This window comes from Seriola dumerili, unplaced genomic scaffold (assembly GCF_002260705.1).
Source record: "Seriola dumerili isolate Sdu_G_001 unplaced genomic scaffold, Sdu_1.0 BDQW01000219.1, whole genome shotgun sequence".
Lineage (NCBI taxonomy): Eukaryota > Metazoa > Chordata > Actinopteri > Carangiformes > Carangidae > Seriola > Seriola dumerili.
In genome coordinates, this window is record NW_019174474.1 from 3,888,589 (window position 1) to 3,907,539 (window position 18,951).

The following is an 18,951-nucleotide window of genomic DNA, read 5'->3' on the forward strand; positions in this document are numbered from 1 at the left end:
CAGTCAAGCTGCAGTCACATAATTAGATTACAAAGATTGTTGTGTAGTTCATCAGTATTCTGGGTTTTGCATGGATATATGGAGATGTTGTGTAATTCTGGATTTACTATGTCTACATGTAGTGTTTTCCTTAATTTTCAAATACTATTGTTCAAATACTTTTGACCAAAACACTTTACTTCCTACAGCTCCAATGAAGTTGTTTAGTGGCTACTGAGAGACTGAGCCACATGTTTAAGTATTTTCCAGCTATTTCTAAAGGGAAAAATCAGCTTCATCCACAAACACTTCTAATCTTGATAAAATACAGTAAATTTTTTTGCTATGTGACTCAAATATGTCACAGGATAGTTACTAAAAAAATGTTTTGCATATTCAACTTGCCCTCCCGTCCCCTGCAGTGCCACCAGGGGATTCAGGGGTATGAGATGGGGAGAGGTAAGTGAGGAGGAGGGTGAGGGGGGAATCGGGGGGTCGGAGAGAGGTGAGTAAGAGATGAGTCAACAGCCCTCCACTATAAGATATCCTGATGGAGCCTAACAGTGGCATACAACACGGACACCAGCCGAGGTAAGGCCAACTCTCCTCTCCATCTCCATCTCATTCACCACCTCCTTTTCTCAGGCTTCAGCTCTTCCTTCTTTGTTTCACCATCTGTGTTCACAGATCACACATGGTCTTTTCTCCATTAGTCAGTTTGTTCAACTTTTAACTTTTAATAGCTCCTCTGGGAATTTTAAACGCTGCATGTATCTGTAATTAATGTCAGAGAAATTCTTGTTGATTATTGTGTGTGTATCATAGTTGTTTTTTTAGTCAGCTTTTACCCTTCGGTCTGTTCTTTACAGAGCCTGTAGCATAGATGTAGATGCGTGTAGCGTGGAAAACTTGGCGTTGAGAAAGACACCGTTAACTAAAGTCAGTGATCTTTGTACCATTTACAAAGCCAGAAATTCACAGGTGTCTCTATCACAAATATTTGCTGCCATAATCAAACATATTGAGTAAATTACTGGAAGGAAGCATGTTGATAAGTATAAACTGATGACATGCTGATATGAACTCATGTCTGCTGTCTTAGTGAGATGACACAATGGTGAAACAGCAAATGAATGATGAAGATCTACAAACAACATAAAAAGGTAGAGTGACCTGCTCAATCTCTGATCATGTCCAATTCCATTCTCCTCCTAGGCATACAGTGCTGTTCTCAATTCTGTACAACTCTGGGACTATGGACTACACTCTGGCTCTCCTGTTTTCTCTGCTGCAAGCTTTAAGTTTGTGCACAGCTGCTCCTCTGCCAACGGAAGTCGTGAAGATGAAATCAAAAGTGAAATGGATGGCTGAACAGCTGGTTGTCAGGCTGGACAAAGACTTGCAGGTAATATTTGTAGTTCTGTTTGTGGTGACAGACTGTGAAATGTTTACAGGGGTTGAAGTGTTTTTGGACTGAATGGTGTTGTCTCTCTCGCTGCAGGTCCCTGCTGGCCTCACACTCAGTCAGCCTGCTGATGATCTGGATGGACCCGCCTCCATAGTGACAGTCTTGGAGGGTTACAACAGCCTGATCTCTGACACCCTTAACGGGGTCTCCCAGGTCAAGTTGGACATCTCTTCGTTGACGGGTTACCTCAATCAGTGGAGGCAGGGGCACTGCAGTGAGCAGCGGCCAAAGCCTCCAGTGTCGGGGCCTCTGCAAAAACTACAGAGTCGAAAAGAGTTCATCCACACGGTGAGCATCGAAGCTCTCATGAGAGTGAAAGAGTTCCTCAATCTGCTGCTGAAAAATCTGGATCATCTTGAGACTTGCTGAAAAATGGACATTAGGACCAATATTTATAAGTTGTTGGCCTGATTCTCTGGATAAGTTTGCATCAGTGATGTCTGACTTAGCATTCCCCCTGGCCATGTTGAACTTTTGCAATGTGTTTTGAAGGAAATTTATTCTTAAACATGCACTTATTTATATACATATTTATTTATCTACTTTATCTATAAAATATGTATTTTGTAACATTGTCTCTTCATTGGTATGTCTGCAGCAAAAGTGTTGTTTCCATAAGAATGTTTGTATGCAAACTGATCTACAGCATACTTTGCACATGAAGGTAAATCAGCTTCTTATAGTTTGTATTATGACTCCGATGTCGTGTCAAAAAAAGAAAAAGAAAAAAGAATTTAACATTAATTCAGTCCTGAAGCTGAATCAGCAACATAAGGAAGCATCACAATGAACAGTGATGTCATGTCTGGAAATTCCTAAAAACCAGGAGGAAACTTGCCAAGAGTGACAGATGTGTTTGCATGAGAACTAGGACAGAACAGGAAGGGTAAAGGGCAACTTTCAGTGCAATATCATCAGCTCTTCCAAAATAACTATTTATAGCATTAGACATTTTGTATATTTTTTTTTTACAGTTGATGGTATTTTTTATAACTAATGGGTTTAAACTATGAATAAATATTTAACAAAATGATCTTTTTGTCTGAGCAAGTTTGTCAGTGTTGTGAAATGAGTGAAAGAGTGAAAGTGAAAACGCCTACACAGACCTGGTTAATATTAAATGCCATTTGTGGCTGTCCATCTCTTACTCCACTTGTATATTCAGGCTGGTGGGAGGTGTTTATCCAGAGCTATCGGCTTATGATTAACTTCTGCTGAAACTAACATTAAAAAAAGTCGATGAAATGGCAACTATCATCAGGAATTGACACATCTTTGAATCCTGAAACAAATGAGGATTTAATACAAAAATGTAAAGATTAACAATAAAACACTAATTCAAGTGTTTTTGTATATTTTCTTAAAAAGACATACACAGAAAAACTCTATCCTTACATAATTCAGCTTGTTTTCGTGGTAATAAACAAACATGGATTGTAAAATAGTTTGCTCCGTGTTTCCATGAGCATGGATTACGAAAATGCAGGAACAGGATGATGGAATTTAAGTAACCGTACAGTAGATGGGTATCACATACTGTATAATCTGAAAAAAAAAGAACTATTGTATTGTATTTATTGTAAAACCTCAGGATGTTAAATATGGAGCCTTAAAGACTTAAGATTCCAGCACATTTTCTCTTTCACACACACAAAAATACAAATATACAGTACACACACGCACAGTATTAACTATTAAACCACTTGTTTCTTTTGATAATGGTGTTCCTGTCATTGTTACCCATCAGTTTCTTCTTGTACTGCTCCACCAGGTTGTCAAAAGGGTCTCCGTCCCTTCTCTTGAAATGTTTCTTTTCTGCTTTAACCTTCTGGAAAAAACAAAACCAAATAAAGACAGTTAAGAGGTGTAACAGGACACCTCTGATAAAGTATCACCAAACTGACAGGCTACCGTTTTAAAAACAAAACTGAGAATGAAATAGCACTGCTGGCAGAGATTAGTGCTCAAAGTAAGATGTGTGATCGTGATGGTTAACGCTTTAGATCATAGCCTGCAACATACAGAGTATTCCTTCCAAATTTACAGTGCGATTGTTCTGTACTGACAGTGGATGGTGTGCAGTGTCAGTACAAAAGCCCCTTTACTCCTGACTTCACATCTTCTTCCCTTGTACCTAATGTATGTATCAGTATTACGGTACTGGAACACTGTTAGTACAAAGAAATTACACAGTAAATTGGGAAGAGTTACACTGTACTTTGCGGGCCTTTACCAGCGTTATCTTTCAAAATGTCATGACATCAAATCAAAGATGGTTACACTCAAACATGTTTTGTTTCATTCAGTTCCAGCGATTTGAAATTATCAGTGCATTTTAAAACTAAAATCAGCCACATTTAAAAGATATGTGAGAAATTGCTCTTTGAAAAGGGGCAGATCATGCAATAATGCATTTACAAAGTAAAAAGACAAAAAAAAAAAAAAAAATCCTTTCCTCCTGTGGCACAGAGCAGCCGATGTGCCTTCCTCTCCCGTAAAGCACTTTCTCAGCGCTTTTTTTAGTTTCAGCTTTTCTGTGTTGGCTTGTTAGCCTAACATTAGCTCGCATTGTAGTGTTATAGCCATTAGCTAACACTCTATAAAAATTTTAAAAAATGATCACTTCACCACCAGTACTCTAAACAAGGTTCTAATCAAGTATGACTGAAAGATCAGGGTGTTAGCCACAGTAACACAAGTGTGATGGAGAAATTGTTTCTAAACTCACTTCAAAATTATCCTCGTTGTTATTGTTCATGTTCATCTCTTAAACTTAAAGTTAGCCCTGTGGTCTTATAGACATAGGGCTGCGCGCACGTCTAATAATGTGTAAAACTGAGAGAATCCATATTTAAGCATGACTTAACACTTCACAGATCATGTGTAGAACACATGGTGAAATACCTGATTACTTTCAACTGACTTCCTAGTTGTTTAATGTAATTTTCTCAAATAAAATCCCTGCTGTTTTTCTGCCAATCTTCTTCTAGACAGTATTGTGGTAATACCACTACAATTTCACTTGGTGGCGCCAAAACAGAAATATTTCATATGGATTAAACTACTAGAAAACATGAATGAGCAGTCTTCAGTAAATCTGCTGCAGCATTTTTTTAATGCTTAAATCCAGTTCATTTTTTTTTTCTAATAAATCAGTGCCTCAGCAGAATATGACCCCAGATTACGAATAAGCAAGTACGACAGAATATGTATAAACCTGGTTTCTGGGCTGTGTGGGCTTCTCCATCTGTTGTCTTTGGTGCTCTCTCCTGTTGGATCCAGGTCTTGCTTTCTTGGGTGGTGGAGCTTGCTGCTTTCCTTTATCACGCATTCTGCAAAAGACAACAGTTCACAGTCTGTAACTTAGTCCTGATGCTCACTGTTGAGTCACAGTCAGTATTTTCATACAGTTTCAGTTCAGGTTCAGGTTCAGTTCAGGTTTTCAGAGGCAATGTTTCTCTACTGTTTTACATGGCAGTCTAAAACTTGTGGTTTGTATCTGACAGCACAAAACGGGTCACATCAGTTAGACAAGCTGGGAAAGACTACTCGACATTTGTGGTAACTGGAGTGATTTTGAGTTATTATTAGCCAGATAATACAAGAAATGATATTCAAAGAAGTTTTAGGATTCAAACTGCTCGGTTCTTATACTTAAGCAAGTGAACTTGGGTTAAGGCAGATTGGCAAACAAATGAGAGCAAAATTCACTGATACAATGTTGACACAAGCAACAAGTGTGGTACCAAGACACTCATGTTAAAAAAAAAAAAAAAAAAAGTGATCAAGCAGTGCTACATCATGTCTGTACCCTGGTACCACAATTACTACTTGTGTTGATATAAGAGAGAAGGAGATTTCTCTAATGCTTTTTTTGCAAATGTGTCTAATTTTTATAAATTGACTGAAAATTGATTCACGCATATCCTACAAATGTCAGTGTTATGAATTTTTTTTCTGTCACTTTCTATTTGCTTAAACACAGAGTGGCAGGGAGAGTATAGCAGACATGAGACTAGTAAAGGTAATAAAAACTGCACCTGATCTTAGGTCCCCGATGAGAAGGCAGATGTAGAACCTTCTTTCGTTTCTTTCCATTCTCCAAGTCTATGTGCTCGACCTCAGGGTTGGTCTGGAAGCCGGAGTAGCCTCTGTCTTTTTTCTGGTTTTGAGGGGGAGCTGATAAACACAGGAAAAAAGTGGACAGAGCAAAAATCAAAAATCAAAAATAAGAAGGATGTAAATGGTAACAGCAAATGTAAAAGGCTTATGTTTGAGTTTAATCCAGTGTTACAGCCAGTTAAAGGAAATATGGTTTCTCCTCAGCACTAGTGTGCTGTACTGTATCTGTCCTGTGACAGTGTGTCATTTTTTTTCCCCATCACTTTTTTTTTTACATGCTTAATAGAACAGGGAACAGCATGTATGTATCACAGCAGGTGTTCTCCATCACCTATCATAAACTGTGACATCACTGATTGGGGTGTGTCCAAAAGAACAGGAACCCATTTGAACCCGTGTGGATTAAAACCTCATGTCCAACTGCCTAATAATATTTTCATACTTCTCTCGTTTCCTGTCAGCTCTGATGAGGACTGTGCTTTTCCTCCACCTTTCCTAGGTCCTGCTCCATCTCCAGCCGGCTGGGACTGAGGTTTTGCTCCTCCTTTCACAGGATGATTTTGGAAAAACTGCTGCCAAAACAACCACACAGGATTAATTTCCATTTAGAAATTGAAAAAAAAAATAATAATTTGAACGGGAATTCTAAGTGGCAACTATGACAAAGAAACACCTTGTTTTTTTGTTGTCGCAATTCCTTTATTTTCAGTTTCCTCGAATCCTCCAGGGAGAACTCAACAATAGGTCTCTGCAGGATGACACAAGATTGGACCAGGAAAGGAAATAAATAGCAAACAAATAAATACATTTAGAACAAAGCTGATTTTAAACACACTGATAATGATTTCAGCACTCAAGCACTCCAATGCAAAAAAGCACCTTGTGTGACCCAAAGATATCAGGGTTGTTGTTGAGGTAACGAAGTGTGCTGAGAGCATGTTCATGGTCCTGGAACTGGACAAAGCCGTAGCCTAATGACTGTCCCATCGTCTGACCCTTCTGTGGCTTCTTGTCATACATCACCCGACACTGAAAGGAAAAACGGGTGTTATACGGGTGACAACGATACCCCCTACTGGGCACAACGACACAATGTTTTTAATTCTATACCTGCCAAATAGCAATGTTTTCCAAAACTGTAGTAAAATAATTATCTATTCAGCACTGCCATTTTCAATGAAATGTCTACCGGCATACCATGATTTCTCACCTCTGTGATGCGGACTCCCTTGCCGCCCTTAATGGCTTGAAGGCAGAGGGCTTTGAGTTTTTTATTGTCCACCGACTTGGGCAGGTTATGGACACACAGACGAGTCTTTGACACAAACACGTTTATGTCCCGAAGCTTGGCCCTCTTTACTTCTTCAAACTAAAGGAAACAGACAAAACCAAATACATGAGGTGAATCAGGGGTAAGAGACATGCTTACAAATCTCTCAAAATCATGCATTAAAGATCGTGTTGATGAAACTCACTCTGGTTCTTTTGATCATGTCTGCTTCAGGTACACCCTCTGCAGCCTTGGTTCCAGCACGGATCACTGGGCATTGAAAGCAAAAGAGAATGACAAACAGTTTAAGAACTAGAATTGATCTAGAATCAGTTCAGCAATGTAGTGTGACAACTTCTAATACTGTAATAGGGACCTCACAAGTCAGACATGGCATGCATCTCACATGGAGATATCTTGGTTCACAGTTTTCATGTGGAATGCTATGAATGTTACATCAAATCTGCATGAAGCAAAACCCTTCAATCAAATAACTCTGTGTAAGACGAAAGGGTAAAAAGTAAAGCTGAGTGAGAAAACAAAGGAGGAGAAAACAGGAGTATGAAATGGGTTTACTCACATCCCTCTCTGGCCAGGTACAGGTTCCTGGTGCCCGTCTCCACTTTCGCCTTATTGACCTTCAGCTTGGCAGCATCTTCTCTGCTCACTGCTGCCACAATAAACAGCTTTCTGCCATCTACACGGATGCCGCCATTCTGCATCAAACAACACAGCGTAACAACAAGGCATCAACCCATTGCACAAAACACAGAAACAGATATCATACTATAAAAAGGCAGATACAGGGAATATATATGGTTTATTATTCAGAATTCATGCAGATTACAGATTGCAGATTACCTCTGCCTCGTCCTGTGCTGCAGCCATGCATTTGTCTGCAGCCTCTTTAGTCTTAAACTGAGCAAATGCACAACCTGGCGAAACAACAAACCCAAAATGAGTCAATCAGCCCGTTTTCTAAAACACGAGAGAGAGGACTGTTTCACTGATGACTGACCCTTTGAATGTTCTGTGTCTGGGTGGAGAACAATCTTTATGTAGTTAAGCTCTCCGTACTTTAGGAGAACTTCCTCAAGACCCTCTTCCTCAGTGTCAAAGGACAGGTTCCTAATTCAGATAGATAGTGATAACATAACAAGGATTTTTTTTTTTTTTAAATTGAGAAACGAGATAGAGTGAAATAAACGAAAGCAGGTTTAAGATTGAGTTGGGAGAAGAATTGCCAACCTGATGAAAACTGTTCTTCCCTCTTTCACATCTGAAGGAAGAAGTTTCTTCGAGGCTTTCTTCTGAGCTGGAGTAAAAAGCAGCAGACACACCAGGTCAAAACAACATTTCAACATTTCTTTCATGAAAGAAAGTATTTACAATACGTGCATAAATATCTACTGAGAATGTATACCTGATCCCCTTTCTTCGTCGTCCTCATCCTCCTCATCTTCATCCTGACTGTCATCTTGATCCTCATTTGAATCAAGGCTACTCTCATCATCATCGTCTTCTCCCTCCTGGGACGCATCATCATCATCATCATCGTCGTCGTTGTCGTCCTCCTCCTCCTCGTCATCCTCACTGTCTTGTTCCATACTATCATCTTCATCATCATCATCATCATCATCATCATCATCATCATCCACTTGTTGGACAGCTGGTTTCGAATTGACTCTGTAGAAAGGTGTGAGACAAAATTAACCAGGAAAGTTAACCAGATTTTAACACCTCATCGCATATCAACAGAACCATATAAATATTCAGGGTTCACACTTTTTCTTCGCAGGTGCCGCTTGTTTGTTTCTTTTATCATCGTCTTCAGTGTCACTTTCTGAGTCTGACTGTTTTCCAGCTGCCTCTACTGTAGTCGTATTTCCTGTGGAGGTAAACAAAACATTGTTAATCATTACCCTCTTTGCTTTGATGAGTGACATACCGTCTGATGACTACGAGGACACAAAAAGTGTTCTCTCTTCATTTTCAATGAGTTGTAGATATTAAAAAGAGACGTAATTGACGACTCTTGCAGAAAATTACCTGCAATTGGGGATGGCTGTGTGGCAGTGAATTTGTCCTTTGGGATAGCCCAGTCAACTGCTACCTGCCGACCTGTGAGTAACGCAATAATGTTTAAATATGCAAGTCACACTATCCAAACTAGATAAAGGTTTGTTACTCAAAGTAGGATGACAACAACAAACCATGTTCTTCACAACAGTAACTAAAGTCTCGGTCACTAACCTTTGATCTCCTTCAGGTTCATAGCATTAAGCGCTTTTGCTGCCTCAGGCACATTTTTGAGCATGACGAATGCGAATCCTCGCATCTTCCCATCTATGCAAACAAGAAAACATCAACAACAAAAAAAAAAAACAGACAGATTAAATACGTGATGGACGTGACCCCACAGTCACACGACAATTCAAATGTTGCTCAGCATGGTTGTAATTCAAAAATTTTCACCAGGTTTCAGGGGAATTTTGGCCTCAAGAACTGTTCCAAACTTGGCAAATTCCTCCTTCAGGTCATCTTCTGAACACTGTAACACAAAACAGCCCACAGGTCAATCAGCAAGTGTCCTCAGTGTTCTCGGCAAATAACTATGAATTTCAGGGAATGGATAAGTGTGCTTGCCAACTCTTGACTTTGTTAATTTTGAAGCTCACTGCACCTTAAAACTGAGGTTCCTTATGATAAGTCTTGATTTCTGTTTATTCCTGAAGCCCTTGGGTTTTTGCTCCTTCTCCTTTGGTGCTGCATTTGGCTCTTCAGGTCCTGAATGAAGAGATGAGCAAGGTTATCAAGTAGACATAGTGCTAGAGCGCTTCCAAACAACTGCTTGTTTATGGGTCATGTCTTCATACGCACCTGTTTTCTTTTTGTCTCTTATTTTTTTCTTCGCTACTGACAGAAAAACTCTCTGTCCGTCGTATTCTTTTACTTCTTTCAAAGCTCGCTTTGCATCTTCCTCCATGGAATATGTGACATAGCCAAACCCCCGACATGTTTCTGTGCCTGGTTTACAGATGCAAATAAATTATTTATGTTGTCACTTATGTTGTTGTGACTATTTAGTAAAGAGTTTTCAACAGTTACAGGACCAAGTGTCAGTCTATCTGATCTATCTCCACTTGGCTTCAGTTGGTAAAATGAGGGACAACACTAAAGCCGTAGTGTAAGCACCAGCTACTACATCTATTCAATAAGTGCAAGGAGATCAAGTATAGTGCACCTAAAGTCCCCGAATAAATGAGTGTCAACATTACCTTTCTCTCTGACCACGAAGCACTGCTTTATTGGACCAATTTCAGAAAATATTTCCTCAAGACGCTGATTTGAAGCTGCAGCTGGTAAAGAACGAACGAATATAGTCTGAGCTGGCATGGCTCCGCGCTGTCAAGCTAACGTTAGCACGATAATGTTAGCCTGTGTGGCTCGGTGATAATTCAGAATCTATTGTCTAATTTGTTGACAATCCAGCATTAGACGTCAATATTAAACTATTCGATGTCAAACGAGCTAGCGGGATGAAAACATATCACAGTTTAACTTGCACGCCATTAGCAGTCGGATTTAATCGCATGTTTACATATGTGGGCAGACATCTTAGAAAGTTACCGGAAGTTGTCACTTCTCGCGTTTACCAGTAAAAATCTGTTCAGTGGCGCCGCCTGCGGCCCCGGAGGTGTCAGCTTGTCAGGTAAGTTAGACATTTGCAGCCGCTTCCTCACATAAATCACAAAATAAATAGAGAAATGTATTAAATCCAGTGGGCGACAAACAAGTACAATTTAACAAAAATAATTAAGAATAGAGATTAAAGAAATACCCTTAACTCGTTTCTTTAAATAATGTCATCATCACAGGTCCAAAACATCACATTTTCAGATACTTTTAAATATTGTGTACCCTTTAACATTATCTCTAAATACACTTCTAGTAATATGTTGCAATATAGAATGTGCATTTAATGCGAGTCAAATAGATTTTAGCTAAAAGTTTTACACAAACGTGCAGAATTGTGCTTGAAAAATAAAGAATAAAAAACTAAATAAACTGTACATTGGATCTGTGTGTGATATATGAATAATTTACACTATGTATATACAGATGTCTACCGTGAGGGTCAGAGGTGTGAAAGAAAAACACAGGATTGGAAGAATTAACAAGAGATGTAATATAAAATGTAAATGATGTGATAAAAAAAATGCAATAAATGAATGCATAGGGCCAGGTGAGCAGTCTGGCCTATGAGGAAGGGAAGTAAGGCTCCCGTTCCAACACAGAGGAAGCTTGTTGAATGGTGACATGGTAGGAATGAAGTCCTGTATCGTTCTTTGTCACAGCTGGGCTTAAGTTAAGTAGCTTACTAGACTAGTGTAACAGCTATTCCAGTTTCTCTTCAGTCTATTTTTTCCAAGCGGAAACAGTCTGTTCTACATTACTACAGTCACCATGAATTACTTTTGTGTGTACATCTTCTCTTAGTACCTTCAAGATGGAAATGAATGGTGCGCATTCGCAATAATGTCACTTTAGCACAGACCTGATAATAACTCTCCATTTAAATACATTTTTGACTTTTCTATAAATGAATCTGAAAAAAACATCATACCTCAAAAAAGTTGCTCCCATATTTATTTCCAAACCACACAAAAGGCACGATAAAATGTTGACAAAAACTTGTTTGGAATATAATTGCACATAAAGTATTCAAGTTCAAGTTATGAAAGACAAAGCTTTAGTGTTCAACAACCACCTTCAAGACATTTTGGAGGTTATCTGGTATAGTGTAACAGACGCAGACGGGGCTCATTAAAATTGAAGACAGGTAAACCTTTGTAAAGTCTGACAGTTTTGGAAAACACCCGTATAACTGATGGATATCACAGGTTATCAGTGTAATGTAACATGTTTGGTAAAGAAAGTATAAAAAATAACCTCTTGAGACACCTCTGTCTGAAGGAGCCATGTGAACTGGAGGGTGTTAGGGTGTTATCAAATGGTTATTGTTCAGCAGGGTCAACAAACACCTACAAGGTGGAATTCGTTGTGGAAGAAGAGATATTCTTCATGGCACGGGTCAAAACAATCAGTGATCCCTGAAGATTGTTTGCATATATATGAAAGGTTGTGTGTTCTTGCGTAGAGAAAGTAGAAAAACAAAGCATGCACAATGGCTCATTTTCTGTTTCACAAAATAACCTTTGTATTGCACTATAAATCTCCTTTCTGGCTATATACATTATTGACTGGAAACTGTAATGTGAAGAGGTTTCTCAACATCGTGACATTCGGTGAAGACACTGGACAGGTTTCATTTCCCTGTGTTTGCCGTCACTGTGCCAATGTGAGAAATTTAACTCTACACCTTTACTATGCAACTTATTCAAAGCAGCAATTTGCTTCCTGAGATGAGAGTACAACCAACGTGTAAACAGAATCAAGGGTACAGAATTCAGACAATGTCAGACAAGTTTAAAAAAACAGATGCTTTGTTAAGGAGTTTGTCCTGAGTGTCCTAATATCTTTGTCCATAACCAGTGATTGCTGTGGTATTGGAACACACTTTTTCTTTGAGACTCTATTAATCAGGTCAATGAATCATAAGTTTCAAAAAGTCTTTGAGCTATATTCACACTAAGACGCAAAACTGCAGTACTTCCTGCAGAAACTTTGCAAAGTGCTACCCCCCAACCTCTTATTTTCAAGCACAACTTTACCCCACACACAGTCCCAATTTGGAATCATCAAGCTTGAATTAAAATGAACAGAACTGATAGCTGACGATGAATCTATATAGCAACACACCATAAGCTAACACACATTTTAAGTTTTAAGTTTAAGAAAAGTCAAGCTAATATGGCATTAGGTTGTAATGAAACCATCTTACATTTTGGCCTTCAACGGAGTGATTTGGAGTGAAGAGAGGAACGAGTCGAGGGTGGTCAGATACTCTTGTGGGTGCCTCTTTAGGTGACCTGCATGTGTTGAATCCTCCCACTTCTTTGCTGTGATGTTTATCCCACACTTCCGCCAGTAATCAATCAGATCCTCCATAGATCGTGCGTCGCTTAACGGATCGTTCTCGCAAAAGAAGAAGAGTGCAGGAGCAGGGATAGGAGTGTTCCAAAACACATCGATGCTTGTGTTAAAATAGTCCACCGTTTGGTGTTTGAACATGCCAAAGTACAGCATGCTTATCTTTTTGACCAGAGTCTCAAAACGAGGAAACACAGTCTTCCCTAGACCTGGACAGAAAGGAGAAAACCACACTTAATTAATTTGCACTGAAACAACATTCATTCCTTTTCATACATGTATCATCTTTATGAGTGATTGTGCATAATGATGGATACTAATGACATGATATGAATGAATTAAATTATGTTAACACTGAACTAACCTATGGCCATCGTCTCCAGAGAGCCCACCACCAAGCTATCGAAGACTTGGCCTTTGATCCTCTTAGTGAGCGACTGATATTTCTGTGTGTCCCGGGAGACGTGCACCAGCAGTTGACCAAATGTGTAGCCACCGATAGAGAAGGCATGGACAAGAAGTGGGCGGGATGCGAAGCGCTCGCTCTGGAGCAACTCCAGCAAACTCTTTCCATGATCCAGACCCCAGCGAGGCCAAAGGAACTCTTGCACCTTGTGAGTGAAACAAACAGAAAGTGGAATCACTTGAGTCTTTGGGGATGTGTAAACACTTTCCATTAGGACGACCAATCACAATGAAATCACAATGATGATTATTTGCCAAACAGTGTCTTATGTGTCTTTTATATTGCGATTACTACAGTAGTACACCTGCATTGTTTACATATGGGTTTACCATCTTACACTCTTCTTCTTCCCTGCCTTTCATGGTGCATTGCTATGTATGTTGGTACTTCACTGCACCTTTAGGTCAGTTTAATGCTGACCAAACTGGATGACCACAGTGTAACACCAGACTGTACTGACTCCCTCATTGCAACCACACAACTCACAGAATTGCCTGCAATAGCTGCTCTTCCAGCTACAACTTTTCACAGGCTTGCCCTCAACTGCCATACAACCCGCACAACAACTTATCTATGAGATTAACCTTCGCACCACTCCCTGACAGTGGCATATGTCTTGTTTGTTGTTGTAAATGTGTGTATGTGGGTTGTTTTCAAGCCAGAGGTGTGTTCACAGTGATGTGGGATGTGGATCATTCCTAAACACAAGTGTGAACAGTCACAACAAAAAGATCAGATCTGAGCAAAAAGAAAAAAATATCTGTAGTGAATATTAAGGCATGTAATGTGAATTTTGCCAATAGAGTTCAAGGGATTAATAATTAACTCTTATCTTGTTTGAACACAGTTGACTTACAAAACCAGTCCCCGATAGCTATAGAGGCATAGCTAGTGCTAATAGCTAACTAAGTGCAGGAGAAACCACATCTATGCTGTTAAAACTTCAGCATAAATCATAATAATTCAGCTGAGTCAGTCATCATGATGTCGATGACAATTATTTGTGGTTGTGACAGAACTGACCATGTACAATAGCATCCTTCGTGTTTTGTCGGTCACTGATTTATATTGTCCTTACCTCACTCTCCACTACAAGCACATCGAAGCCGGTGCGGAAGTAGATTTCGCAGTACTTGGCAACAGCTTGGGGACGCGAACCCAACCACGGCAGCATCAGCATGAGAGGTTTAAGGTCTTGAGAGGCTTTGGTCTTACATCCCGAGGCTGGAGATGCTATTTCGTTCACGTAGAAAGTGACATTTTTACTGAGGCGGTGGGCTGTAATTCCTCTGCTCAGGGCTGTTCGAGACAACATAGCTGCTGCTGCCAGGCTGCCCGGTGGAGTAAGGGCGGGGGGGGCTGCAGAAAAAAAGGAAACAAGGAACAAGAATAAATGAATGAAAAAATGAATGAAGTGTTCGTAACTATAAAATTATATCTGAAGCCCCTTACTTTATTTTGTCTACCGGCCAAGTTACTAACCAGGTGTCGGTTTAATGCCAGTGATGCTAACACATCGTTGAACATAAGTCCTCTGTCAACAGTCGTTATGAAACTTATTTACGTAGACCTGTCTTCTCAGCGCTTGCAATTCTTCTTCATGGGTGTTTTGACCTTATTTGCATCTCAGGCGAACTGCTGCCCCCCTTCGGAAACAGACTGCCCGTGAACTAACTATCTATCTATCTATCTATCTATCTATCTATCTATCTATCTATCTATGGTGACATTGGTGACTCGACATTAGGGATTCATATAGTCTGATGTGTTTATAGGGGCTTTATCATAGGCCCAATTGTTTGTGGTGTCATGATTTTAGATTGTCCATAGATATTACAGTAACATCTCTTTTTAATATAATGGTGTTGTATTGGTATGGCATTGTAGTATATTGTATACAGACCAACATTTACAGTGTCATTAATTATTTGTTACAAAGTCGATACTATAGTATCTGCCATCAAGTCCCTAAAATGCCAAAAGAACAATTATATGAAGTTTTCCCTCCACATAATATCCAAAGACATATAAGTGTATTTCTAATGGTGGAGGAACAAACAGATTAAGAAAATGTGCAAATTTGAGGATAGAATCAAAGATTTGTTTCTAAATGTGGAACATTGTCATCATGTTGACAAATCAGCCAGACTTGGGTTACATTATTATGATAATGTTAACCATGGATAACCTTAACATTTACCCTGATCACTATGACCTCCTTTGTTGGACTTTTTATTATCATACTTGTATGGACATGCTTAGTAGGAGCTCAACATACAAAAATTATATATTTTTAAAACTTTATCTCATCTACATCCATTATCCTAACCAGGGTCATTGCTTGCTTTTATCCTCCTCTTTGCTTGTGCAGCTTTGTTTCTGTGTCTTGTCCTGATTGTCCACATTCCCAGCTGGACCCCAGTCCCTGCTGACTTTGTCTTGTTGGAGGATGACTTGTCTAAACAGAAACCAGTTGCCCAATGAGTTAGGATAGCAAGTGTGAGGCGGCAATAATTTGGCCATGTCCCTCACTGAGCTCATATGTTTGGCCTGTCATTGTCCGTTTCCAGTCCCTTTAGTTACGGCTGGGTTGGTGCTTTCCTGTATCCTCATCAGACAGCGGGTTATTCACACCCCTCGGGAAGTTGCTATCTTCACCACTGACTGACTGTCTAATGAAATAGCCTTCACTGTCTTATGTGAAATCTGAATCTCATTGTTTTAAGCAAGGTTTTTTTGTTGTTGTTTTTTTTTTTATCCTGCAAGCAGCAGCCTGTGCAGAGGCAAGGTAGAATTCAGGAGACAGTTGGTAAACTGCTTTCTTCATTATTGGCTGTGGTATTTGCTGTCACAGCCAACATTATTCTTGGCATACAGATTCAGCGTGTATGTCTTCATCTCTTTGTGTTTTGAGCTAAATATATGTTTGGCAGATTTGTTTGGAAAGCAGTTTGATCCCTATTTATCTCATTTTTTTGTTGGACAGAAGAAAAATCAATGTGCATTTGGCAGAATGCCCACACAACAATAAACCTGGCTTAAAAAGTCCTGTGCCCTGCTAATTCAACAGTGGTAGTCAATGGAGAGTTTAAAACAGAACTTTTCAGATCCTTACATCAGCCAGCCAGAGAAAGAATACAATGTGTGGCTGTGCTTTAAACTCTCTGGCTCTAAATGCATCCAAAGGTATGTGGATCAGTGTCTATTTTAGAACCATCCTTGGGAATTGAATTAGGCCATGAGGCTACTAGATTTCCCCCATTGGGTAAAAACAGAACATAGGAACATGTCTGATAACATTGGAAGGAGGAAAATAAAGAAAGCTATAGTAACAGGGCATCATCAGAGAGAGATTACACATGGCTCTTGCCTCAATAATTGGCATGGCAACAAGGTCACAGTTTAACAATGCTTTGCTAAAAAGTGCATGAGCTAGGTTCATAGGAGGTGCTGTATGTACATACACACACAAGTAACCACTATCATGCATTATGCATGTATGCTATACAAAGAGGAATTCTGCTTCGTCCATTGCTGTGACATGTTTCAAACAGAGCTGCTGATGTGATGGCTATTAAGAGGAAGGGCACAGCATCAGTTGTAAATTACACTCAGTGGCATGTATTGATCTGTAGCATTGGTTAGTTTAGTGCAGGGTAATGTCTGCCTGTTGGTTGATGAGCTTTTCTATGTCCCTACAACATATTCTTCTCTTCTCTTCTCTTCTCTTCTCTTCTCTTCTCTTCTCTTCTCTTCTCTTCTCTTCTCTTCTCTTATGCATACTGTACATCATAAACACCAGAGGGATGTGTGTGATTACATGTGTGGAAGAGAGACAGTAGAAGGGGTTCCTATGCAACGACAAAAGCGATGATACTCAGTGTGGGGTGGATGATGCCTCCGATTTAGGAGAATGGGATTGTGCAAACAGCCAAACACACTGTCAGATCAGCGCAGCGGCAAAGTGTGGGACAGCGGGGGTTGTCAAGAGGAGGTGGGGTCTGTCCCATGTGTCGAATGTCTGATGAAGAGAAGAGGGGCACAGCACAGTGAGTATGAAAGGACACAGAGTGCTACGCAGAGAGAGACTGCAGGCATGCAGCAACACAGAGCGGCATATATGTTTAAAGAGGCTGCAGCAGAGTGGGCTGTTGATGAGGTAAGAATGCTGAAACGAGACTGGCTACGGGAAAAAGAGCAATTAATGTCTCTTCATGCGCTGTCATTATGTAGCTCTATCACTGACACTAATGTTTGTACTGTGTGTATGTCACAGGACTTTTTAGGGTAAAGGTGTAGGCTGTTAGAGTGTTTACATGTACCTCACTGGAATGCTTTTCATATACAGTATTTGCTCTTTAGTACTCCACATGCAGAGACCAATGCTATTTATTGCAGATATCCTAACAATACACAGTATTTGATGAGTGTTTACACTGATTGTGTCTTGTAAGTGACTCCTCTCTCCTTCATCTCCCAGGCGTATTAAGCATAACATACTTGGAGACCTGACTTTAGAGACCTGTCAAACATGTGATTGGACAAAAACACCACAAACCTACAGCATGTGACTTTGCGGTGGAGTTTACGGACCCTCACCATGCTCTATCTGTGGAATCTTTATCTTCTCCTCCCCCTCTCATTGCCTCTCTCACTTCATGTCACAGCCTTAACTGGAGAAAATGTCAAGGAAACACAACAGCTAGACACAGACACGGCCGTGCAGCATCTCACACAGCCGTCACAGAGAGTGCATGGATCTGGTTTAGCCCCGGTGAATCCCCTGTTTGGACCCGAGAATGTTGACTTCCTGGGTCTACCTGTGAGTTGGCCCTTATTGTCATCTGAGGAATCAGATAGACAAGGTGTGATCGGGGAGTACACTGATTTACAAGAGAGCACAGAGGCATCTCTTGTGAATCCCAATGAGAAGGGACTTTTCCTATCCAGACCCACAGATAGTGCTACAGAAGATGCTACCTCTAAGGAAAGTAAACAACCAATAAGGTCTTCATCAGGAGCAGTACCGCCTCAACCTACCCAGGAACAAACAGTCAAGTATCAGCCAGCTGAGACCAGCACTGGCTCTATATTGAATTCTACACAGACTGGAAAGAATCAGCTAACTTTCCCGGCCTCGCAACACAAGACAACTGATAGCCACTTACCTTTTCTTCTGTCTGGCTCACTTCCATCAGACGGACCAGACCAGGACTCAACTTCACCGCTGTCTGTTGGACCTGGGCCCAGCCCTGAGCACACCACTCAGCCCATTGCCACTAGCAGCTGGGCATGGACCATGGACCCTTCTGTTACCACACAGGGAAAGACACAGGAGGGGACTGTCCCAGTGAAAGAGACTGGAGATGGATTGGTTGATATTACTGACCGTGTTGTACACAGAGGAGCTGTTAGCATGGAGGCAGAAAAAGGTAAGAGTCCCTCCTAAAGCCATCATTCCATCATTCTTTATTTTTCTGAACCTGACACCAATCACAGTGAACACTCGTCATATATGGCCTGTTGTGTTGTGAATGGTAGGATTTATAGTGTCGTCCTCAAAAATATCCAAAATAAAAGACTCCAAGTGAA

General features: G+C 40.2%; 3 protein-coding genes across 7 annotated transcripts; 1 reads left to right on the forward strand and 2 right to left on the reverse strand.

Moving 5' to 3' along the window:
* Nucleotides 1-484: 484 nt before the first annotated feature.
* On the forward strand, nt 485-2,480 carry LOC111228524 (leptin-like). 2 transcript variants are annotated; one of them, XM_022754462.1, is made up of 3 exons: nt 485-570; nt 1,195-1,384; nt 1,481-2,480. In XM_022754462.1, the coding sequence occupies exons 1-3, from the start codon at nt 530-532 to the stop codon at nt 1,814-1,816; spliced, it is 567 nt and encodes a 188-aa protein (XP_022610183.1). In that variant the 5' UTR covers nt 485-529; the 3' UTR covers nt 1,817-2,480. The 2 variants fall into 2 exon arrangements, with proteins under 2 accessions (XP_022610183.1, XP_022610184.1); XM_022754463.1 differs by lacking the exon at nt 485-570 and adding an exon at nt 1,071-1,096.
* Nucleotides 2,481-2,727: 247 nt separating this feature from the next.
* rbm28 (RNA binding motif protein 28) lies at nt 2,728-10,441 on the reverse strand. 2 transcript variants are annotated; one of them, XM_022754460.1, is made up of 20 exons: nt 10,118-10,441; nt 9,720-9,866; nt 9,523-9,626; nt 9,315-9,390; nt 9,093-9,185; nt 8,889-8,960; nt 8,625-8,727; nt 8,263-8,525; nt 8,088-8,154; nt 7,858-7,967; nt 7,701-7,774; nt 7,420-7,555; nt 7,045-7,109; nt 6,780-6,938; nt 6,449-6,598; nt 6,243-6,317; nt 6,012-6,138; nt 5,488-5,626; nt 4,665-4,779; nt 2,728-3,275 (listed from the first exon to the last, which is right to left on the reverse strand). In XM_022754460.1, exons 1-20 carry the CDS (start codon nt 10,233-10,235, stop codon nt 3,135-3,137), a joined length of 2,334 nt encoding a protein of 777 aa, XP_022610181.1. In that variant the 5' UTR covers nt 10,236-10,441; the 3' UTR covers nt 2,728-3,134. The 2 variants fall into 2 exon arrangements, with proteins under 2 accessions (XP_022610181.1, XP_022610180.1); XM_022754459.1 differs by having other exon boundaries at nt 6,012-6,141.
* Nucleotides 10,442-11,483: 1,042 nt separating this feature from the next.
* Nucleotides 11,484-14,900, reverse strand: LOC111228581. 3 transcript variants are annotated; one of them, XM_022754557.1, is made up of 4 exons: nt 14,812-14,900; nt 14,438-14,690; nt 13,258-13,504; nt 11,484-13,102 (listed from the first exon to the last, which is right to left on the reverse strand). In XM_022754557.1, the coding sequence occupies exons 2-4, from the start codon at nt 14,672-14,674 to the stop codon at nt 12,741-12,743; spliced, it is 846 nt and encodes a 281-aa protein (XP_022610278.1). In that variant the 5' UTR covers nt 14,675-14,690; nt 14,812-14,900; the 3' UTR covers nt 11,484-12,740. The 3 variants fall into 3 exon arrangements, with proteins under 3 accessions (XP_022610278.1, XP_022610277.1, XP_022610279.1); XM_022754556.1 differs by having other exon boundaries at nt 14,438-14,718; nt 14,812-14,898; XM_022754558.1 differs by having other exon boundaries at nt 14,842-14,851.
* Between the last annotated feature and the right edge of the window lie 4,051 nt (nt 14,901-18,951).

What these genes read in the sequence shown, in the direction of transcription:
- LOC111228524 (XM_022754462.1), top strand. Translation starts at nt 530, where the DNA reads ATGGAGCCTAACAGTGGCATACAACACGGACACCAGCCGAG. An exon ending in CAACACGGACACCAGCCGAG is followed by an intron (nt 571 to 1,194) that starts GTAAGGCCAACT and finishes TTCTCCTCCTAG; the next exon opens with GCATACAGTGCTGTTCTCAA. An exon ending in GGCTGGACAAAGACTTGCAG is followed by an intron (nt 1,385 to 1,480) that starts GTAATATTTGTA and finishes CTCTCGCTGCAG; the next exon opens with GTCCCTGCTGGCCTCACACT.
- rbm28 (XM_022754459.1), bottom strand. Translation starts at nt 10,235, where the DNA reads ATGCCAGCTCAGACTATATTCGTTCGTTCTTTACCAGCTGCAGCTTCA. An exon ending in ACATGATCAAAAGAACCAGA is followed by an intron (nt 6,939 to 7,044) that starts GTGAGTTTCATC and finishes TGTTTCCTTTAG; the next exon opens with TTTGAAGAAGTAAAGAGGGC. An exon ending in CCACACAGCCCAGAAACCAG is followed by an intron (nt 3,276 to 4,664) that starts GTTTATACATAT and finishes TGTTTTTTCCAG; the next exon opens with AAGGTTAAAGCAGAAAAGAA.
- LOC111228581 (XM_022754557.1), bottom strand. Translation starts at nt 14,674, where the DNA reads ATGTTGTCTCGAACAGCCCTGAGCAGAGGAATTACAGCCCACCGCCTC. An exon ending in TGCTTGTAGTGGAGAGTGAG is followed by an intron (nt 13,505 to 14,437) that starts GTAAGGACAATA and finishes TTCACTCACAAG; the next exon opens with GTGCAAGAGTTCCTTTGGCC. An exon ending in TCTGGAGACGATGGCCATAG is followed by an intron (nt 13,103 to 13,257) that starts GTTAGTTCAGTG and finishes CTTTCTGTCCAG; the next exon opens with GTCTAGGGAAGACTGTGTTT.